The 22,025-nt window shown below is 38.3% G+C and overlaps 1 protein-coding gene across 5 annotated transcripts in view; it reads left to right on the top strand.

Moving 5' to 3' along the window:
• LOC140494655 (transcription factor 12-like) overlaps positions 1-21,697 on the top strand; it is a 150,447-nt gene extending 128,750 nt beyond the window's left edge. For 4 of the 5 annotated variants that reach the window (XM_072594078.1, XM_072594081.1, XM_072594079.1 and 1 more), the window contains 2 exons: positions 14,529-14,674; positions 15,964-21,697. In XM_072594078.1, the coding sequence (XP_072450179.1) occupies positions 14,529-14,671 (143 nt within the window). In that variant the 3' untranslated portion in view covers positions 14,672-14,674; positions 15,964-21,697. Of the gene's footprint in view, positions 1-2,093; positions 2,318-14,528; positions 14,675-15,963 lie in introns of all 5 variants that reach the window. The other variant, XM_072594080.1, reaches the window with a different exon arrangement.
• Positions 21,698-22,025: the final 328 nt, after the last annotated feature.

Raw genomic sequence — 22,025 nt, 5'->3', positions numbered from 1 at the left:
TAGATGTTTTGTGCTCTCCTTCACACACCTGGTGAGTCCATGATCATATAATGGACATTTATTCCAGCTGTGCAGGATAAACATATGCTCCTGAAAATAGAGCTTTACTGCAAGTTGTGAACAATCTAGATACAAACTTTCTTCTCTCCATCTCTGTTTTTGAAAGAAACTTGGCAAAATTTGCCTTCCATATTGCAATCAATTGCATCAGTTTAAACTGTGGTGAGAGTCTAATTTTGAAGAGCTGTAATTGTTAATTACTCCTCTAGCTCAAATTTCACAACTACCATCACCTCAAACATGCACAAAACCAGTGAAATTCCAAGAGTAAAGTTAGGGAAGGAATGACTGCATGATAGTTTGTAGTCCATTTATGTAAATTAGATTCAGCCTTCAGTGGTTGCCTCTCGGCTAACCAGATGACTTTGTTCCCCTCTGTAATATATTTTTGCTTCTTCGCTTTGTAATGTTTCTTTTGCACTTTTTTTATAGAGGTGTCCTGCGTATTGAGCATATTTTCTACTCATGTAGGCCTATACACTTTGCTTCTGTGTTCTTATCCTATTTTCCAGCGTGCCTCTTTTCCCCTCTTTCCCCCCCCCCCCCCCCAAAAAAAAAATTAAATGCATGCCATGTATGAATATCCTGGCATATTTATGCAGCTTAACATTTCCTTTGCAGTTTGCTGTACAAACTTTGGATTTGAGTGTGTTTCCATACATCCAGCTTTTGCACTTAGTTATGTTCTTCTAATTTCCAAAACACATTTTCTGCTCTCTTGTTCTTGCCTTGGATGTTTCCAAGTCATAGTCACTCACTGGTTCCATTCTGACCTCGTACTTGCTGTTTGGCAGTGTTCAAAGCAGGGAACTGATGTAAGAATTATTCAATCTGACATGTCTGGCAACTCTGATTTTGTTGTTGATGCTATAATAGATCCAAATTCTGATTTATCTGGGAGTCTGGCTCTTTATAAATTGGTAGGCTTCTACATCTAACAAATTTACAAACTGACCTATTCAGTCCCAGTCTAGATTACAAAAATGTGCCTCTAGTTTCCTAAATTACCCTGTACATCAAGGCTAAAAAATAATTCCTAGTTGGCCTCACTTTGCACACAAGGTAAATAATAGATTGCTATCACAAAATAATAGTGGGCAATACAAATTTGCATGATTGCAAATTATCTGGGTAAGGTAGCAGTGGGAACATGAAAACTTTTGTTCTCTGGGCATTGTTGAAAGAAAATCCAGGAACACCAAGGTCCAAAAATTGATTCAAACAATGAATAGACTATCATCCCTGTGAACTGCCTTAGACTATGGAAATGCTTTCAGGATTTAAAGTGAGCTGTTGGAAACTCTGGACTTTTCAAAGATGCTGATTTGTTTTAAACTATTACGATGGAAGGCCTAAAGTTGGATGCTGAGAATCTAATAGGAAGGACCTGTAATAAGAAATTTGATAATCGGACATGCCAGAAATTGAATATAAATTGAAAGCCTTTTTTTACAAATGAAAATGCTTCTGTAAGTTCATTGCATTTACTTAGGAGAATTAAAACCTAATAAATGCGACTTAGTAATATTTACTTTCGCTTTACAGTAAGTGCATTCATCCTGGATTGAATTCCATCCCCTTCAAGAGAATCTATAAACAATTATGGAAGTAAATTAAGCAGTTATCCTTTCAGTAGCTGTTGTAAATATAATTAGGTCTGTAGCATAACAGCATTTCCTAAGGGTCATGTAATCTCCTGTACCTATCTCTTCTAGCAGTTTGCTCTGGGTGTGACAGTTTGTTGTTTCAAAGGTTAAAAGGCAATGTATCCTTTTGTGGGCTTCCTTGATTGACCAAATTTGTATGCAGTACTTTGGCAACTCTGTCCCATCAATATTAGCAAATTCTGAAATACAAATTGATTTTGTTAAAAACAAATTTTGCCACCTTTTATGAAGCTTTAAATTTAAGCTATGTAAAAGTGTATTTTATACAAGTTTGATCAGTATTCATATCTTTGTGCCTACAAAAGGATTACGGCTTGTGCAAAATTGCCATCCCTAACTAACCCCTGTTGGCACTGAATCCTGCAGTCATGATGAAGGCTTTACAGGCGAAGAAAAAGAAATGAAGGACCGTGAAAGGCGAATGGCAAATAATATGAGGGAGCGAATTCGCGTCAGAGACATTAATGAGGCTTTCAAAGAGTTGGGTCGCATGTGTCAGATGCACTTAAAAACTGATAAAGCTCAGACCAAACTGATCATCCTACAGCAGGCCGTCCAGGTCATTCTCTGCCTTGAACAGCAAGTACGAGGTAGTGTACAGTAACAGTAATCAGCAAGCACTGATTATTCCTGCCATTTTAAATATATTGTGCGGATTGATTTTACATTCACAACATTTACATCAATAGGAGTTAGGTTACCTAACTCCTGAAAAATATACTTCAGAGTTAACCTCAATCAAGATTGATCTACTGGAGTAGACGTTTAGAAAATCCTTCATTATAAATTTATTCTAATTTAATAAACATGGACACGGCCAGAATTGTGGAATTTGTATGTATACACATTCTTTTTTTTTAAATTATGAAGTGGGGTTGTGAAATTGTTAAAGCGTGTTGAATTGTAAATCTCTTTTTTTTTGAATATTTTGTCTATCATTCAAACAAAATACTTGAGGGTGGCAAGTTAGACATTTAATTGGAGGAAACTTGAGATGATGAACCATGGGCTAGAATGCAAGATTCCACCAAAACTGGGGAGAAAACCGGTAAATGAAGGAAGCAGTGGGAATAATGTTGAGCTTGGAATTTTGGAAAACTGAAGACTACTAAGGTGAAGTCTTCCTGGGAATGATTCAACTCTAATGGATTTGGACCATGTGCAGCCAAGATTGTTTGTTGCTTTTGATTACTCACATTTGCGCAAACAATTTTAATTCTCTCCTCCTTCCCATATCCCATACTGACATTATATCCCTGGCTTAGTTATTTAGATTTGAGGCAGAGAGAAGGCAGCACATGGTTTGTAGTTTGTAAAGTAATAAAGATCTAGTCAGGGCACTTTCTCTCTACCTTCCCTTCACAACATGGTGATTTATGTTGGAATATAGTTACTGGAGTGCCAACAGTCTTCTAGTATTTCAACTAAGTTACCACTGTCTACAAATCAGAACTATTGCCAAATTTAACCTTGCGTTCACCTAAGCTCCACATGCTTAGTAACTCATGCACAATATCCTGCCTCAGTACATCTCCTGGCATAGTAAGCTTTTGAGTCAACAAAACCATTTTGGGCAGCACTTTTTTTTCTCTCTAAAAAGATGAAAGAAGCCAACCATTTGGGACTGAGATACAGGGTGAAATGTTCCCCTCCTGATAAGTGATGATGAAAAGGGGAAATAATTCAGGGATTTGGCTTTTGGATGAATCTCTGATATTTCTTGAACTTGCTGCCTCCTTCTCCAAGTATATTAGAGGTTAAAGGATCTTTGGCAAGTTGCTGCAGTATGTTTTATAGATGGTACACAACTGCAGACAGTGTCAAGTTGGGAAGTCAATCAAGCAGACTGCTTTGCTTTTCCTATTGTGATATTGACTCTCTAGAGTCGAGTTGAAGCTGCTCTCTTCCAGATAACGGCTATTTCATCAAACTAGGTCCTTTTTAGCAAGATGGCAGACACTGGAATCATGTGAAGGATCCAGTTCTGACCAACTCTTGTATCTATGTGGTTATCCCAACTAAATAACTGGTTGGTGGTGACCTCAGAATGTTAATGGCGAGTAGTGGTAGGTTTGTTAGACTATTGCTGAAAATCATTCTTGCCTGACAATTTGAGGTACAACTAGAAAGAAAGGACATAAGAGTAGGCTACTCAGCTCATTGAGCTTGCCCTGCCATTCAGTACAAATGTGGCTGATTTGAACTCTTCAGTGTCTTTTTACCCATTCCACCACTTATGCCTGCATGCCAATGGCAGTCCAAAATCTATCAATCGCTACCTTAAGCATACACAAAGGTGAGCTTCCTTGCCCATCTGTGCTAGAGAATTCCAAGGGTTCACAATCCTCTGTGTAGAAATTTTTCCTCATCTCTGATCCTAGTGGCCTCCATCTTTTTTTTTTAATTGTGCCCGCTTGTTTTAGGCTCCCCAATCAAAGGACACCTCTTGGACGCATCTGCCCTTTTTTTTTCTCCTTAAATATTTTAAGTTTCAATGATATCCCCTCTGTTCTTTGAAACCCTAGAGAATACAGGCCTAATTTGCCCCTTCACTCTTCATCGGTCAGTTCCGCTATCCAAGACACAAGTCTGGTACCCTTTGCACGCTGTCTATGTCAACAATATCTTTTTTGAGATATGGAGACCAAAACTGCGCACAGTATTTCAGGTGTGGTTCAACGAACTTTTTATATGTTGAGCCAAGTTTTCACTACTCTTGTATTCCAATCCTCTTGTATTGAAAGCTCGCATGCCATGAGCTCCCTTAATTGCTTGCTGTATGTGCATGTTAACTTTCAGTGACTTATCAATAAGGGCACTGAGGTCTGTTTTGTGCATCTACACTTTCCAATGTCTTGCCATTTAAGGAATACTCTATCTTTTGTTTCTTCTGATTTAAAGTTGATAATCTCTCATTTTTCCACATCATCATCCATGTTCTTGCCAAATCACAATGCCTATCCAAATCCTGAAGCCACTTCACATCTTCGTTGCAAAACTCCTCCTCACTTCACTTCAAATCATCTGCTAATTTAGTCTCCAACTTCATTTGGGAATATTATGCAAATCCCTGTTGATACATGTATTATGAACAATGGGGCGCAAGTATTGATCCTTACAGTACCCAATAGACACAGCATGCCAATGTGAAAATGACCGTCCAATCATGAATCCATGTTTGTATGTTACCACCTATCCTATGTACTTTAATGTTTCTAATCAGCCTCCTGTGGGGTATTAAGCTTTCTGAAAATTGAAGTATACTACTCCTACAGCTTTTTGTTAATTTTGTTTGTAACGTCTTTTTAAAAAAAAACCCAACAAGCTTGTCAAATATTATTTTCCATTTTCCACCATGATGACAATGCTCATCAGATCATTATCAACCAGGTATCTGTTAACCTCAAGCTTTTGAATGGATTCTTACATTTTCCCTACTACTTGTGTGAGATGAACAGATGTGTTGTTCTGTTTTTGCTCTCGCCTTTTTAAAGACTGATAACATTTGCTATCTTCCAATCCACTGGAATCATTCAGAATCTATAGGAATTCGGAAGATAATCATCAATGTATCTACTATCCTCATAGCCACCTCCTATGACACTTTGGGATATCGATCATTAGATCATGGGGATCTGTTAACTTTTAGCTCTGTTAATTTCTCTTACAATCTCCTCACTGTTGCTGTATAAATGATTTGAATGAGAATTTAGGAGGCATGGTTAGTAAGCTTGCAGATGACACCACATTTGGTAGTATAGCGGACAGTTAAGATTGTCCAAGATTACAAAGAGATCTTGATCAATTGGGTCAATGCATTGAGGAGAGGCAGACAAGAGTTTAATTTGGATAAACACGAGGTATTTCAGTTTGTAAAACGAACAAGGGCAGGACTTATACAGTTAATGGTAGGGCCCTGGGTAGTGTTGTTGAACAAAGACCTGGGAATTCAGGTACATAGTTTTTTGAAAGTTGCATCACAGGTAGACAGGGTGGTTAAGAAGAAACTTAGCACACTTGCCATCATTGCTCAAATCGTTTGACTATAGGAGTTGGGACGTCGTGTTGAGATTGTACAGGATGTTGGTGAGGCCACTTTGAGTACTGTGTGCAGTTCTGGTTGCCCTGCTACAGGAACGATATTATTAAAGTGGAGAGGGTTCAAAAAGGATTTGCAAGGGTTTGAGTTCGAAAGAAAGGCAGGATAGATTGGAATTTCATTCACTGGAGCATAGGAGGTTGAGGGTGACTTACGAGGTTAATAAAATCATGAGGCATAGATAAGGTGAATAGTTAATGACTTTTCCCTAGGGTACATGAGTTTAAAACAAGAGGGCTAGTGTTAAAAATAAAACTAGTATTATTAAGGTGAGGGGAGAAAGATTTGAGAGATCTGAGAGGCAATTTTTTTCCTACAGGTGGTGGTTTGTATGTGGAATGAAATGCCAGAGGATGTGGTAGATGCGGATACAGTTACAATGTTCAAAAGACATTTGGACAGGTCCATGAATAGGACCTTTTCTTGTAAGCTATAACTCTACCAATCCTAAATTACTGCTATTTCTGGCAACTTTATAGGCCTTTTATTAATTTGAGCTCTGGCAGCTCATTCCATACACGTACCACCCTCTGTGTGAAAACGTTGTCCTTTAGGTCTCTTTTATATCTTTCCCCTCTTACCCTAAACCTATGCCCTCTAGTTCTGGACTCCCCCACCCCAAGGAGACTTTATCATATCCATGCCCCTCATAATTTTATAAGCCTCTATAAGGTCACCCCTCAACCTCCGACGCTCCGGGGAAAACAGCCCCAGCCTATTCAACCTCTCCCTGTAGCTCAAATCCTCCAACCCTGGCAATATCCTTGTAAATCTTTTCTGAACCCTTCCAAGTTTCACAACATCTTTCCGATAGAAAGGAGACCAGAATTGCACGCAATATTCCAACAGTGGCCTAACCAATGTCCTGTACAACTGCAACATGACCTCCCAATTCCTATACTCAATACTCTGACCAATAAAGGAAAGCATACCGATCGACTACTTCACTATCCTAACTACCTGCGACTCCACTTCCAAGGAGCTATGAACCTACACTTCAAGGCCTCTTTTTGTTCAGCAACACTCCCTAGGACCTTAGCAGGACTTATACATTTAATGTTAAGATTTGCTTTCGAAAAATGCAGCACCTTCAATTTATCTAAATTAAGTTCCATGTGTCCCTTCTCAGCCCATTGGCACATCTGATCAAGATCCCGTTGTAAACTACTTCACTGTCCACTACCCCTCCAATTTTGGTGTCATCTGCAAACTTATTAACTATACCTCTTATGCTCACATCCAAATCATTTATATAAATGACAAAAAGTCATGATCCTTGTGGCACTCCAATGGTCACGGGCTTCCAGTCTGAAAAACAACCCTCCACCACCACCCTTTGTCTTCTACCTTTTGAGCCAGTTCTGTTTCCAAATGGCAATTCCTCTCTGTATTCCATGAGATCTAATCTTGCTAACCAGTCTCCCATGGGGAACCTGGTCGAACGCTTGCTATAGTCCATATAGATCATATCCAGTGTTCTGCCATCATCAATCTTCTGTGTTACTTCTTCAAAAAACAACTAAATCAAGTTTGTGGGACTTGATTTCCCATGCACAAAACCATGTTGACTATCCCTAATGAGGCCTTGCCTTTCCAAATACATGTACATCCTGTCCCACCACTGACGTCAGGCTCACTGGTCTATAGTTCCCTGGCTTGTCCTTACCACCCTTCTTATAGTGGCACCATGTTAGCCAACCTCCCGTCTTCCAGTACCTCACCTGTGACTATCAATGATGCAAATATCTCAGCAAGGCGCCCAGCAATCACTTCCTTAGCTTCCCACAGAGTTCTAGAGTACACCTGATCACGTCCTGGGGATTTATCCACTTTTATGCATTTCAAGACATCCAGCACTTCCTCCTCTATAATATGGACTTTTTTTTTTTCAAGATGCCACCATCTGTTTCCCTACATTCTATATCTTTTATGTTCTTTTCCACAGTAAACACTGATGCAAAATACTCGTTTAGTATCTCCCCTGTGGCTCCACACAAAAAGACCGCTTTGCTGATCTTTGAGGGGCCCTGTTCTCTCTCTTGTTACCATTTTGTCCTTAATGTATTTCGGAAAACCCTTTGAACTCTCCTTAACTCTATTTGCCAAAGTTATCTCGCCCCCTTTTTGTCCTCCTGATTTCCCTCTTAAATGTACTCCTCCTGCCCTTATACTCTAAGGATTCATTTGATCTATCTTGACTATATCTGACATGCTTCCTCCTTTTTCTTAACCAAACCCTCAATTTCTTTGGTCATCCAGCATTCCCTATACCTACCAGCCTTTCCTTTCACCCTAACCGGAATACACTACCTCTGGACTCTCGTTATCTCATTTCTGAAGGCTTCCCATTTTCCAGCCAACCCTTTACCTGCGAACATCTGCCCCCAATCAGTTTTTGAAAGATCTTGCCTAATACCATCAAAATGAGCTTTCCTCCAATTTCGAACTTCAACTTTTAGAGCTGATCTATCCTTTTCCATCACTATTCAAAAACTAATACAATTATGGTCACAGCCCCAAAGTGCTCCCCCACCAACACCTGCCCTGTCTTATTTCCCAAGAGTAGGTCAAGTTTTGCACCTTCTCTAGTAGGTACATCCACATATTAAATCAGAAAATGTTCTTGTACATGTTGAACAAATTTCTCTCCATCTAAAACCTAAACACTATGACAGTCCCAGTCTATGTTTGGAAAGTTAAAATCCCCGATCATAACTGCCTTATTATTCTTACAGATAACTGAAATCTCCTTACAAATCTGTTTCTCAATTTCCCTCTGACAGGGCATGTATAATACAATCCCAATAAGGTGATCATCCCTTTCTTATTTCTCCGTTCCATTCAAATAACTTCCCTGGATGTGTTTCTGGGAATATCCTTCCTCAATACAGCTGTAATGCTATCTCTTATCAAAACCGCCACTCCCACTCCTCTCTTGCCTCCCTTTCTGTCCTTCCTGAAGCATTTCTATCCTGGAACGTTAAGCTGCCATTCCTGTCCATCCCTGAGTCAGTTTCTGTAATTGCTATGATATCCCAGTCCCATGTTCCTAACCATGCCCTGAGTTCATCTGCCATCCCTGTTAGGCCTCTTGCATTGAAATAAACGCAGTTTAATTTATCAGTCCTACTTTGTTTTCTGCTTTGTCCCTGCCTGCCCTGACTGTTTGACTCACTACTTTTCTCAACTGTGCCAGTCTCAGATTGATCTCTTTCCTCAGTATCTCCCTGGGTCTCACCCCCAAACCTTAATAGTTTAAATCCTCCTGAGCAGCTCTAGCAAATCCACCTGCCAGTATACTAGTCCCCCTTCCAATTCAAGTACAATCTGTCCTCCTTATACAGGTCACTTTTACCCCAGAAGCGATTCCAGTGATCCAAAAATGTGAATCATTCTCACATACACCAGCTCCACAGCCACATCTGCTCTATCCTCCTATTCCTACCCTCACTAACTCGCAGCACTGAAGGTAACCCAGATATTACTACTCTCGAGGATCTTTTTAAATTCCTGCCTAACTTCTCTATTCTCCCTTAAGAATCTCCTCCTTTTCCCTTCCTGTGTTGTTGGTTCCAATGTGTACAATGATTTCCTGCTGATCCCTCTTCCCCTTGAGAACATTCTGCACCCTCTCTGAAACATCCTTGATCCTGGCACCAGGAAGGCAGCACACCATTGATTTTTCACAGCTGGCTGCAGAAATGTGTCTGTGCCTCTGACTAGAGAGTCCCCTAACACAATTGATCTGTTTGAATCCAACGTACCCCTCATTGCATTAGAGCCAGTCTCGATACCAGAATGTAGCTGTTCTTGCTACATTCCCCTTAGAAAGCATCACGCACTACGTTTTCCAAAACAGCATACTTGTTTGAAATGGTTATAGCCACAGAAGTCTCCTACACTACCTGCCTACCTCTCTTACCTTTCCTGGAGTTAATCCATCTATGTGACTGTATCTGCAACTCCCGCCCCCTTCCTATAACTGCCATCCATCACATCCCCTTGTTCTTGTAAATTCCTCATTGCCTCTAACTGTCTCTCCAACCGATCCATTCAATCTGATAGGATTCGCAACCAACGTCATTTAATGCAAGTATAATCCTCAGTAACACAAACTCTCCCTAAACTCACTTATCTGACAAGAAGAGCATTTCACTCTACTAAAGGCCATTTTTGCTTCTTCAGATCTACAAACTCCGAATATAGCACTGACTTATTCCTGTACAAAACACTGCTCCCAGCTAACTTAATACTTATTTTTAAGTTTAATAAAGGGACCTATCTCAATAAAACATAAAATCAAGAAAGAACCCACTCTACTCACTACTGCAGACTTACTGTATGGCTACAGTTAAAAATATTCACTTGCCTGTTTTCGTGCTGTGACCTCTCCCAAACAGGTCCCTCCAAAATCAGTTGTGAATTTCGCTGTTTGTTAATTTTCCCAGACGCACCCCGATGTCCAGCGATACATGAATTCAAACAGCAAAGGCAGTAACTACGCAGGTTCACTGCTGTCAGTTAGCAGTGGGGGTTTCTTTCCACTCTTTGTCTCTCTGACCTGCACTAACCTCACCATGTGCTGCCTTTGTGTGTTCCTCTCCCTTTTTAAAAGTGCTGTTGTTTTGACTTTTGTTTTTCTCCCACGTTCCAAAACAATGCAACAGCCTTTAAAACAGTAATTGCAGCTCCTGGAATTCTCGGAAATCCCCTCCAACACCTAAAATACCTCAAAAAAAAAAGGAGCAGCCTGTTACAGCCAGAAATTTTTCCTGTCCACCATCTTTGATTACCCAGAATCCTTTTCTTTATTCTCATGAGACCATGCTCCACAGAAGCAACAGTGTTTGGTGTATCATAAATAACTGCAACCAATATGTGCCAACTGTTACTGATTTCAGAGAATGATGCATTTGTCTTGTGCAGAGAGATTGAGCGGTTTAGGCCTATACTCTCTGGAGTTTACAAGAATGAGAGGGAATCTAATTGAGGTATAGAAGATGCTGAAGGAAATTGACAAAGTAGGCATAGTAAGGATGTTTACAGTTGTTGGACAATCTACAACAAGAGGTCATTGTTTTAGGATAAGGGGTAGCAGATTTAAAAAATGAGAAATTACTTCCCTGAAAGGATTGTAAATCTGTGGAATTCACTACCCCAAAGTGGAGTGGATGCTGGAGCATTGAGTAAATTTAAGGAGGAGATGGCCCTTCCATCCATTACTACTTAAAAATCTGTGGAGATAGGGCAGGAGAGTAGAGTTGAGGTGGAGATGAGATCAGGCTCAATGGGTTGAATTGCCTCTAGTTCTCATGTTCTTGGTTCCACCCAAACAGATTCCACACGTTTGCCTAGTAGTCACCTGAGCCCTCTGCATGTCAGCTTCTAATCTGTAGTGTGACCACCTCCATATACATACTATCCACAGATCCTCTGGCTTGCTGGTACTCAGCAGTGACTCTAGTCACTATTCAAGTTCCAAAACATGGTTTTTAAGCTTGAGTAGCTGGTAACACTTCCTGCACATGTTTGTCTTGGAGCACATAGTATGTCCCATAACTTCACAAATACCACAGGTCGTACATTCCATTTGACTGTTCTAACTTGCTGTCCCCTAACTCTCTCTTTAAAACAAACTATTTGTTACCCCTAGGATAAGAATGGACTTAGAATAAAAACTCAAGAAAAGCGAAAACATTGTAAAAACTTAACCGCAAACTAAATACTGAACTTTCAATTTAAAGATTAGGAATGCAGACTAAACCACCTCCTCAATCAGCTGCTTTCCTTGCATTAGTGATGTCATGTTACAGTTAGTCTCTACAAGAGGGTCTGTCAATCCGTTTATTTCTTGGAATTGGCCTTTAATTGAAGCATTGTTTTTGGTCCAAATTCCCACTTTGACCCCAATTCCCAGTTACTCATTCTGTCTCCGTATTACTCCCATGAAGTTTCTTACACTGTGTGGCTTACTCTGACCTATTTTACATCTTTCATGAGAACAAACCTGAATGTTGCCCACATTTTGGTCATGTCGGCTAAAATTCATCTGAAATGAACATGAGGTCAACCCAGGCGTCCATCCTTCTGACCAAAGAAAATGAGACCGTTAAAGATTGTTCGATCGTAGACACATCCCGGAACTGAGATGATTTGCCTCCCACATCCATTTCTCTTTGTACTAGGTATGTCAGGAGCCAAACTAGGCTCACACCTTCACCCACTCACTCCCCTGATACACACTGGATTTCAATTTTATTAGGGTTCCTTGATACCACACTAAGTGAAATCCAGTCTTCATGTCAAAAAGGGTTCATGTAACATCTTTTGAATTCTGATCTTTTTGTCTCTGTTTGGTCCATAAAGCTAAGAAGTTCAAGTAGAACACAAACTAAGCATTTATAAGCATCTTATTCATAAGTGTTGGTTAGTGATGTCCATATTCCTTTCACCTGTAATGGGACAGTAATTCATCATATTTCTTTTGCATTTAGTTGTTCAGATATGCTTGAACAGTTTCTATTTTGTCAGGGAGATATACATTCCAATTTATACTGGATTACTTTGATCGGTAGCATAACTAATTCTAGAGCATAACTCCTTAACACTGCTCACTGGATGTTGTTAAGGCCCATAGTCTTCGCTGCATCTAATATGCCCAATCATTTTTCAGTAACGATGGAGTTAGTCAGTAGTTAGAGACCTTGGGAGACAGCTGAGGATTATCTATTAACAGTTGCAAATTCTTCAATCTTGCCTTTTGCACCAATGCACTGGACTTTATTGTCATTGGGAATGGAGAAAATTCATAGAGCTTCCTCTTTTTAGTTAATTGCTAATGATTCGCAACTGTATATTGCAAAACTGCAGAAGTTTGATCTAATCAGTTGGCTGTGGGATCACTTGATTTTTCGGAGGTCTGTATTTGTAATATTCCTAATTCAAAGGCAACATTGCTGGAGTCCTTGCTTCTGATGGCAGTCTCAGGGCCTCTGCTACAAAATGTTTGTATTAATATAAGCAATTTGAATTTTAAGTGTTAATCAATCTTCCTTCCTCACAGTTCAATAGTTTGCCAACACTCATTTTCTGGACTCTGATACGTAATGAAAATTTAACTATCTATGCTGCTGAAATCAAATTGGGACAACAGTAAATATTTGAAAGGAAGAGCTCAGTTCCCTTCCCATTAAACATTTCGAAGCCTTCATGTGAATTGAATGGATATGAAGATGTTAATGAGCAAGGATATTTAATCTGAGGTGAAGCATGGAAGTGGGTATTGCAGCAGTGTAGGCTGGAATTGCACATTGGGACCATGCGAAAATCCCAATGTACTTGACTGCAAGGGAAATGTAAAATTCTGTGGAATCTCCCTACATCTGTAATCCTCTGGGAAAAGGTGCCTTGAAGTCAGAATTCAGATTCAGTTTCTACTTGCTTTCACCTTGTAGTGTTTTAATCCTACAGCTTTTTTCTGGGTGATAACCATTAAGCTGAATTCCAAATTACTTCTATCTCCCTCTTCCTGCCCCACCCCACTATCACCTTGATACCGTGACCAGTCTGAAACAGCATCTCCTTACTTACTCTCTTGCTGTTGCTCTCTTCCCCACATACTTGCTCTCCCAATTCCCCCCACCATAAACATAGACACACATCTACTCCCTGGGACCTGACTGTTGTGCTTCGCAAACGCAAACAGACGTTCCCAGAAATAGAATTTCTGCCCTAATTCAAATTTCTGAACTATTGCTGTCAGTGATTCTCCACTTTTCTGCAGGGTACAATGTTGAAGTCTCAATTGATTGCAAACAACTAGAGGTTATTGCGTTAATACAGTCTCAACACTTTTTTTAAGGCTTCCTTATAAGGTTATCCCTTTACAGGATGTGAGTTGTTTTATTAACATTCTAAGTAATGACTACTGATGAACCTTTCTTATTCTGGAAAATTAATTTTCTCTTTGTGCAATGCCAGATTTTTCCATCACGAAAAAATTCTCAAGTTTTTAATATTTTCAAATCAGCTCATATTTCAGTTTCAAAATATAGCTTCCAATCATTAATTTTACAGGAAGCAAAATAAATGTAGGATGCAGAATAATCAGTGAATTTTATTTACGAATTTGTTCTCTGCAACAATATTTCACTTAGATGCTTGTTTTAATTGACAACATCACTGCTAGATGTTTGGCAATCTCCTTTATTTGGCATCTTTTTCAAACTAATACAAATTCGGAATCATTCCACAGATTATTAGATGTTTGAACAACTTTTTCAGAGGTCAGGCTGTGACTATTCTACTGGCTACAAAATCTGACTAATATGTATATTGAATAATAACAATTATCTGGCTGACCTGTTTGAAAATTCAAATATTCTTATTGCCTTTTGTGTCATCAGTCATTGATCTGGCACTGACATTTTCTTTACAAGTTGTATATAGTCTGCAGAATTAAAGTTGTATTGTTTACTCTTACAGATCTCCTGAAGCAGAATAATGCTTTGATTGTGATTTTGCTATGAGAATATGATTTAAACATCTGTAAAAGAATTCAGTTATACTATAGAGTACTTGATATATTTTTAGTCCAATGTGTATATATTAATTTTCTGAAAGATGAATTGCAGTGAAGAATATATTAAATGTTTATGATCTGTATTTTCTCTTTCTCTTCCCCCACATTGTTTTGTTTCTAGAACGTAATTTGAATCCTAAAGCTGCCTGCCTTAAACGAAGGGAAGAGGAGAAGGTATCTGCAGTTGTAGGAGAACAGCCACTGCCCCTTTCAGCTGCGCATCCTAGTCTGGGAGATAATCACAATGCAGTGAGCCACATGTAGGAGGTAAAATGCCAATTTGTAGAATGCTGGAATGTGAGAAATGGCATTTTAATCTATGAGAATGAAGTTTTAGAAGCAGTCCAAATTGGGATAACTCCGTTTAGGTTAAGAAATTTCATGAACTGTACTTTTGTCCTATAGAATTCCCTCATGGGACAGTGAACTTATTGCTATTAAAATAAAGTAGACTTAAGATAGTAATCCTCTGCTGTCATGTGGCTGCCTCGGTGTCTTTGGGGCTTTGCAAAAGAAATAACCAGTCTGGGTGACTTGATCCAATAAATGATGTAATGGGTCCTGCTTCAAATTGCACAGTTAAAAGGTAAAGCAGTGCCTTCTTTTTGGTGGCAAACCATGTTGATGCTTAGGTTTGCTGCATGTTTGTAGAATGTATTTTGGATTTTGTATCAGATTTGTTAATACATTTTGGACAATCTTCCATTTGGAGTTGTTATTCTTTAGAAGAAAGAAAACTTTTAAAGGGTAGTATTGTATATCCATTGAATGTAATATTGAATGATAATTGTTTAACCCTCGGCCTTTAAAAAATACTGATGCAAAGTATCCTGTTTAATAACAGGTAAAATTGCACTCTTGCAATACTTTCAATGTGTAAAAGACTGCATAATTTGAATTTGTCTATGCAGTTTATCACCTTGAAATAGTTTTCCATTTGAGAATATATTTTTCTCAGTATGGTGAGCATCATCTCTCTTGCCCCATTTAAATCAAGTTCTCCCTTCCTAAATTTTAATTAACCCTGAAACAATTTGTACTATCATTTTCGCTAGTAACTTAATGACTCAATTTTTTAAATTTAATATTACTCCGACAGAACTGCAATGCTGGAAATCGGAAACAAAAATAGAAGTTGCTAGAAAAACTCTGATCTGGCAGCATCTGAACAAGGGTCACTGGTCCTGAAATGTTAACTCTGCTTTCTCCCATAGCTGCTGCTAGACCTACTGAGTTTCTCCATGAATTTCTATTTTTATTCTTTGTATGTGCTGTTTAGTTCATAATATTAAGCTTCAATTCAGTTGCTTTAGAACTCTTCCCAAATAAAATTACAACTTTTGTTTCAAGTCTTGCTTTAGTTTAGAATTGATCATTGTGTAAAATGGGTTTACTTATTTGCCCTGAACGTATAAGTGAGCACTTGTGGAGATTTTGATTGTTGAATAATATATGCCTTTGTAGAAATGAGTGCAGTCTTTTTTAGTTCAAAATGTGTAGGTAATTGCAAATATTATGCAAAAAAAGTCAGATATTCTATTTTATTTTTCTCACAGCTCTTTCTGCCTGGTATAACTGAAGTTGTTGAGCAAGAGAGGGCATATCATCTGTCATCTTTCTCTATAAGGAAGAAATCTTGTTCTGCCAAAAAGATGATAAACTGACGAATCCTTTCTGGATCAGAATTGCAAATGTGAATCCATGCATTTGCCATATCTATCGAAAAAAGGGGGGGAAGTCGACATATATCGTTGAAGTACTGGATCTCTGTGCTGCAAAAAAAGGTTTTTTCTACAGCCCAAAGAAAAAATCTTCCCCACAGTGGAAAAAAGGAGTTAGTGCCTAAGCTTACTTTAAATCCCAGTATGTTTTGATGAAACTTACAAGGATGTGAGGTTGTTTTGGAACAAAATTTCAGAAGTCCTTTTTTGCTTGTTTTGTAAGCAATTGGTCTTTTTGTTTTAAAAAGAGAACTTTTGGTGTCCTTGGTTTGCAGCATTCCCAGCAAAAATATTTGTCTTACTCAATTGATGCTCAACCACTCCATATCTCCCTGGTAGTTGGCTGGGAGGAATTGTTAGCCAATGGACAAAATATTCTACAGATCTTCTCTTGCCCTGCCTATATGATCAGGTATATCTGGAGGGCCAACAAAATGAGTGCATTACAAAAGCTAGTTCATTCATTTGTAGGGAGTTATTTTATGTATGATGAGCAAAACTATATTTTTGCATTATTAGACTTTACATTGTAGTTTTTTAAGATAGCTGGGCATAGTGTGTACTTAGAAATTGAAAGGTCTTTGAAGACTTTCATGTTGCAACAGAAAATGTTGCAGATTCTAGGTCTTGTATGACTATAGGTTTGTCATGGACTTATTCAAGAGTGGGAAAGATTTCCACCTTTTTCTAGGATTCCTGCACAATGAACTGTTAAAATGTTTAAAATTCATATGAATTGGTTGTGGAATCTAATAAGGATGTGAGCAACTTATGTATCAGTGGCTTGCATTATGCCAAGCTGAATTCATTTCTGCAGCAGCCTGTGTACTGTGGAAACGAACCCATTACAAATAAAACACGGAATCAGTCTTCCACTGAACATATTCACAGACTTTCACCAGCCAAGCAGAAGACACAGTACTTTTGACATAACTTTTTTTTATTTTTAAAAATAAAAGATGTGAACAAGTGGAAAACGGGCAATGAAACCGTGGGACTGAATGAACAAAAGTTTTTGACATTTTAGGGTAATATGCCTGACATTTCTAAAACTGCATTAAGTATTGTGCAGTGACATTTCTCAGCTCATTTTGAGTATTGCAGATGTATGTAATAGTTTAAAAAAAATTACATGTGGCCTTTTCATTCTTGTACTTGTGATGCAATGTGAACAGAATGAAAAATGACCAGTGCCTAACATTTCATTAAAAGCCTCTTTTTTGTCTAGTGCTTTTTTTGCTAAGAAAAGACTTGCAGTATACCCTTACAAAGTGAAATTTAAGGAAAAAAGTTGGCTTATTTTCACAACAACGATCCTTTTATACCATAAATCTTGAAAATGTCTTGGATTCTGAATGTTACTTTTTGTAGATTTTTACTCTATGTCTGATTCCAGAAGTTTATTTTACTACATTTTAGGCAATGCTTCTTCTAGCATCCATACAGTACTTAAATGTTGCACAATTAGATTTCTGATTGTGTTGCTGAGTGCCTCAAGTTCCTTGTGTTTTTTTTTGTATTTGTACAAGCATCAAAACAGCTGGCTGGAGTATTCAGAAAAGTAGTTTAAATCATTTCCTTTTGTCTTAGTAGCTAATGAGAACTGTCATGTATATAACAGTAATGTAGCAATAAATGTGCCATTTTTATAACAGGAATGCCCCTCCTTTTTCATGTCTGTTTAATCTTGTATACCCGATGTCATTGTAATAAAGGGTTTACCTTTAAATTTAAAAACAAAAAGCTTCATTTAACTTTTTCACTGTAAATTGGAGAATATATACTGGAAAAAGTGATATGTACACCTGTATCCTTTACTTTTGCCTTTTAATCTTTTTTGTAGAGAATAAGATCCGAAAATGTCCCATTCAGAATGTGTTTTTCTGGCCTCATCTTGGGCAATATACTTTCAGAAGTTTATAATTACACCCATTTGCAATGTTGGTACATGGTGATTAGGTCAATAATGACTTGTTAATTAAAGTAAAATGTTGATCATTTGTAAAATCGTTGACATTTGAAGTTTTGCTATAGGTCAGTGGCTGTGAAATTTTCCACCAAAACAATTCTCCACATGTTATGAATACATGTACTGAAATGTCTGCTTGTATTATAACTTTTTTTTTTGTCTTTTTTCTTCTTTAGTCTGTTTCTCTCTCACTGTCTTTCTGAAATACTGTTGGTTCAGTGATGGTACACATACCTGTCAGTAAAGTTCCACTCTAGAAACTCCAGCAAATAACGTGATTGATACTAGTGCATGATGAGTATCATGCTACTTCACATGCCCCTTTTTTTTTGCCCAGATTAGATGTTTAAACTAAGGTTTGTTTGCTGAAATAAAATATTCAATCATGAAGAAGGGAAGATGATGTGGTGGTCATGTCATTAGGCAACTAATCTTCTGAAAGAGTGTGTTCAAATCCCACCATTGCAACTGATGGAATTTAAATTCAGTTCATAAAATCTCAAGTTGAAAGCTAGTAATGGTGACTGAAACTATCGTTGTCATAAAACTCATCACGTTACCTAATGTCCTTTAGGAAAATAAATCTGCCATCTTTAAACAGGCTAGTCTGCATGTCACTTCAGACTTGAAGCAACATGGTTTACTTTTAACTGTCCTTTTAAATGACCTAATAAGCTAATAGATTTGAGGGAAAATTGGAATGAGCAACAAGTATGGCCTTGCACACAGCATCTACATTCCCATGGATTTTTTTAAGCTTGTTGTTCTGGTCAATATTTCTCATCTCTATTATCATTAAAGCAGGTTGGATTTTTTGACATTGAGTGAAATTTGGATGTTACATTTCATTTTCTTATACCTTTTATTTAAAAAAAACTTTAGTTGTGACATGCTCTCTCTGTTTGTCAGTCTATTCTCTGTACCTTGTTTTCTTTCAACCCCAATCTGTTTCTTTCTCTTGCTTTTTTTATTCTCCACTTTGTTTTTGTTTCCAACTTTGTTATTCGTAGAGGCATAGAGATGTACAGCACAGCAACAGATCCTTTGGTCCATCTTGTCCATGCCAACCAGATTTCCTAACGTAATCTAGACCATTTGCCAGCACTTGGCCCATATCCCTCCAAACTCTTCCGATTCATATACCCATCCAGATGCCTTTTAAATGTTGTAATTGTACTACCCTCCACCACTTCCTCTGGCAGCTCATTCCATATATGCACCACCCTCTGTGTGAAAAAGTTGCCCCTTAGGTCTCTTTCATATCTTTCCCCCTCACCCTAAACCTATGCCCTCGAGTTCTGGACTCTTTCCCCCCCCCCCCCCCAATCCCGGGGAAAAACCTTTGTCTATTTATCCTATCCATGCTTCTCATGATTTTATAAATCTCGAAGGTCATCCCTCAGCCTCTGATGCTCCAGGGAAAACAGCCCTAGCCTGTTTAACCTCTCCCTATAGCTCAAATCCTCCAACCCTGGCAACATCCTTATAAATCTTTTCTGAACCCTTTCAAGTTTCACAACACCCTTCTCACTTGATTACAGCAGCTGTTCTGCTCAAGGAAGAGTAAAGATCGTTGAGAAATTCTAAGGTTGTGGTATATGATCATAGCATTTGGATCTCACTGGCTAGGCCAGCACTTACTGCCCATCTTTAATTGTACTTGAGAAGGTAGTGGTGAACTGCCTTTTTGAATTGGGGTCTGGGGACAGATGTTAGTAAGGAGAACTTTGCAGAGTTGAGAAGAATATGTTTACCTTTGTAATTTCTTTCTAGATTACTGGATGGTCTGTCCAGTTTTATTCCCCAGTTTCATTCCTTTCTTTGCACTTTCAGCAATTTTGTACAAATATGTTCCTTGCTCGCCCATTTCAGAGGGTAGATAAAAATCATCCACTGGAGTCAGACTAGTTAAGATTGGCAGATCTCCTTTCCTAAAATACCATTAGTAGACCAGTTAGGTTTTTGAAGGCAGTCAGCAGTGATTGCCATTAGGCTAGCTTTTTAAATCCAGATCTTTACTTCAAATTTCACTAGCTGCCATGTGTGCATTAGCCTGGTGCTGTGGACTACAACCCACCTGCACTCACTGTGCACTTTTTTTCACAATTTTTTTTATATAATAAGATTGATCTCTTTATTTTCAGTTTGGTTTAAGATGGATGCTATAGCCAGTTGGGAGGAACAAGAACATAATTTCATTCATGATTGATGTAGTTTACCCAACTGTTTTGCTTTATCTGCCTTCCTATTCCACATAAGAATTTATGCTGCAGCATTCCCTACATGGTGTATCATCCTGTTTAGTTTCCATATTTCAGAAGGCAAATGGTTTACGACCTCCCAGGTTTTGATGCTGTGGGGCTAATTTAAATGTTCTTCCAATTACCTCTATACTCTGTCCACTGTAGAAATTTGTGCATGTTTTCATTCAAAGAAGGTTTCCTGCAGGAATTATTAATTGACACCAGATAGCTCACTTTGTTTAACTTCTATAAAGTATTTTGCAGCCTCTGTTATCTGAATTATTTTTCTCAAATGCATCCTCCTCACTGTGATTACTATGATAAACCCCAGTACCTTGGATATGCAACACTTATTTGGAAGTTTGAGATTTGCAATTCATCTCAAACACTTATGTAATATATAGTTAATTGCATAGTGACCATCAAAACATGAAAATGAGGTTTCAGGCTTTCTTGAAACTTTGCTACTGTGACAGTAGCTCAATAAAGACCAGTCCATTATTCAATTCCAGGCATTGCCTTTTGTAAAGCTTGCTTTGGCTTTTAATATTTTACACTCATGCTGGATGATATAAGTTTTGAAATACTTAAGCAGTTTTTAAAAACCTATTGCAAACTGTATCAGTGCTGAATAACATTTAGTGTGGCAATTATTGTTGAAAATGCACAGTCCTTTTCTGATTTGTTTATGTAAAACTTTTGATGTGTTAATGAATTACAAGGCAATCCTTTCACCTTTCCACCTGTACCGATATCCCCTAATTCCTCTGGCACTTTATTCTACATATGAACCATTCTCTGTTTTACAAAAAATGTCGCTCCTCACATGTGTTTTAAAACTTTCTCCTCTCACCTTAAAAATAGGCTCTCTACTTTTGAACTCCCCTACCCTAGGGAAAAGACCCTTACTGTTCACCTTATCCATGCCCCTCATGATTTTTATGACCTCTGAGGTCACCCTTCAACCTCCTATGCTCCAGTGAAAAAAGTCCCAGCCTATGATTTTTTTTATTATATAACTCAAACCCTCTATTCCTGGCTACATCCTGGTAAGTCTTCTCTGAAACCTGTCCAACTTAATAGCATCCTTTTAATAGCAGGATGACCAGAACTGCACATCGTATTCCAGAAGAGGCCTCATGGACATCCTGGACATGTGACATCCCAGTTCCTGTAGTCAAAGATCTGAGCAATGAAGGCAAGTGTGCTAAATGGCTTCTTCACCATCTGTTGGCCTGTGCAACAAATTTTGAAGAATTATGTATCTGAGCCCCTAGATCTCTTTGTATAAGTTCTGCCCTTATTTGTCTAACCAAAATGTACCTGTATTTATCCAAATTAAATTCCATCTACCATTCCTCCACCCATTGACTCATTTGAACAAGATCTTTGTAATCATAACTTTCTTCACCCTTACTGTACCACCAATTTCGGTGTCAACTACAAACTTACTAACCATGACTCTTGTGTTTTCATCCAAATTGTTTTATATAAATGACAAAAGTGGACTCCATACCAATCCCTGTGGAACCGTACTGGTCACATACCTCCAAAGATTCACAAGGATGTTGCTGCGATTGGAGGATTTGCGTTATAGGGAGAGACTGGGTCTATCCTCCATGGAGTATCAGAGGCTGTGGGGTGCCCTTCTAGAGCTTTATAAAATCATGAGCTTTGTGGATAGG

Source organism: Chiloscyllium punctatum, chromosome 24 (genome assembly GCF_047496795.1).
Source record: "Chiloscyllium punctatum isolate Juve2018m chromosome 24, sChiPun1.3, whole genome shotgun sequence".
Taxonomy (NCBI): domain Eukaryota; kingdom Metazoa; phylum Chordata; class Chondrichthyes; order Orectolobiformes; family Hemiscylliidae; genus Chiloscyllium; species Chiloscyllium punctatum.
Note: the sequence above shows the minus strand (reverse complement) of the source record. Positions and strands in the feature narration are given on the sequence as shown.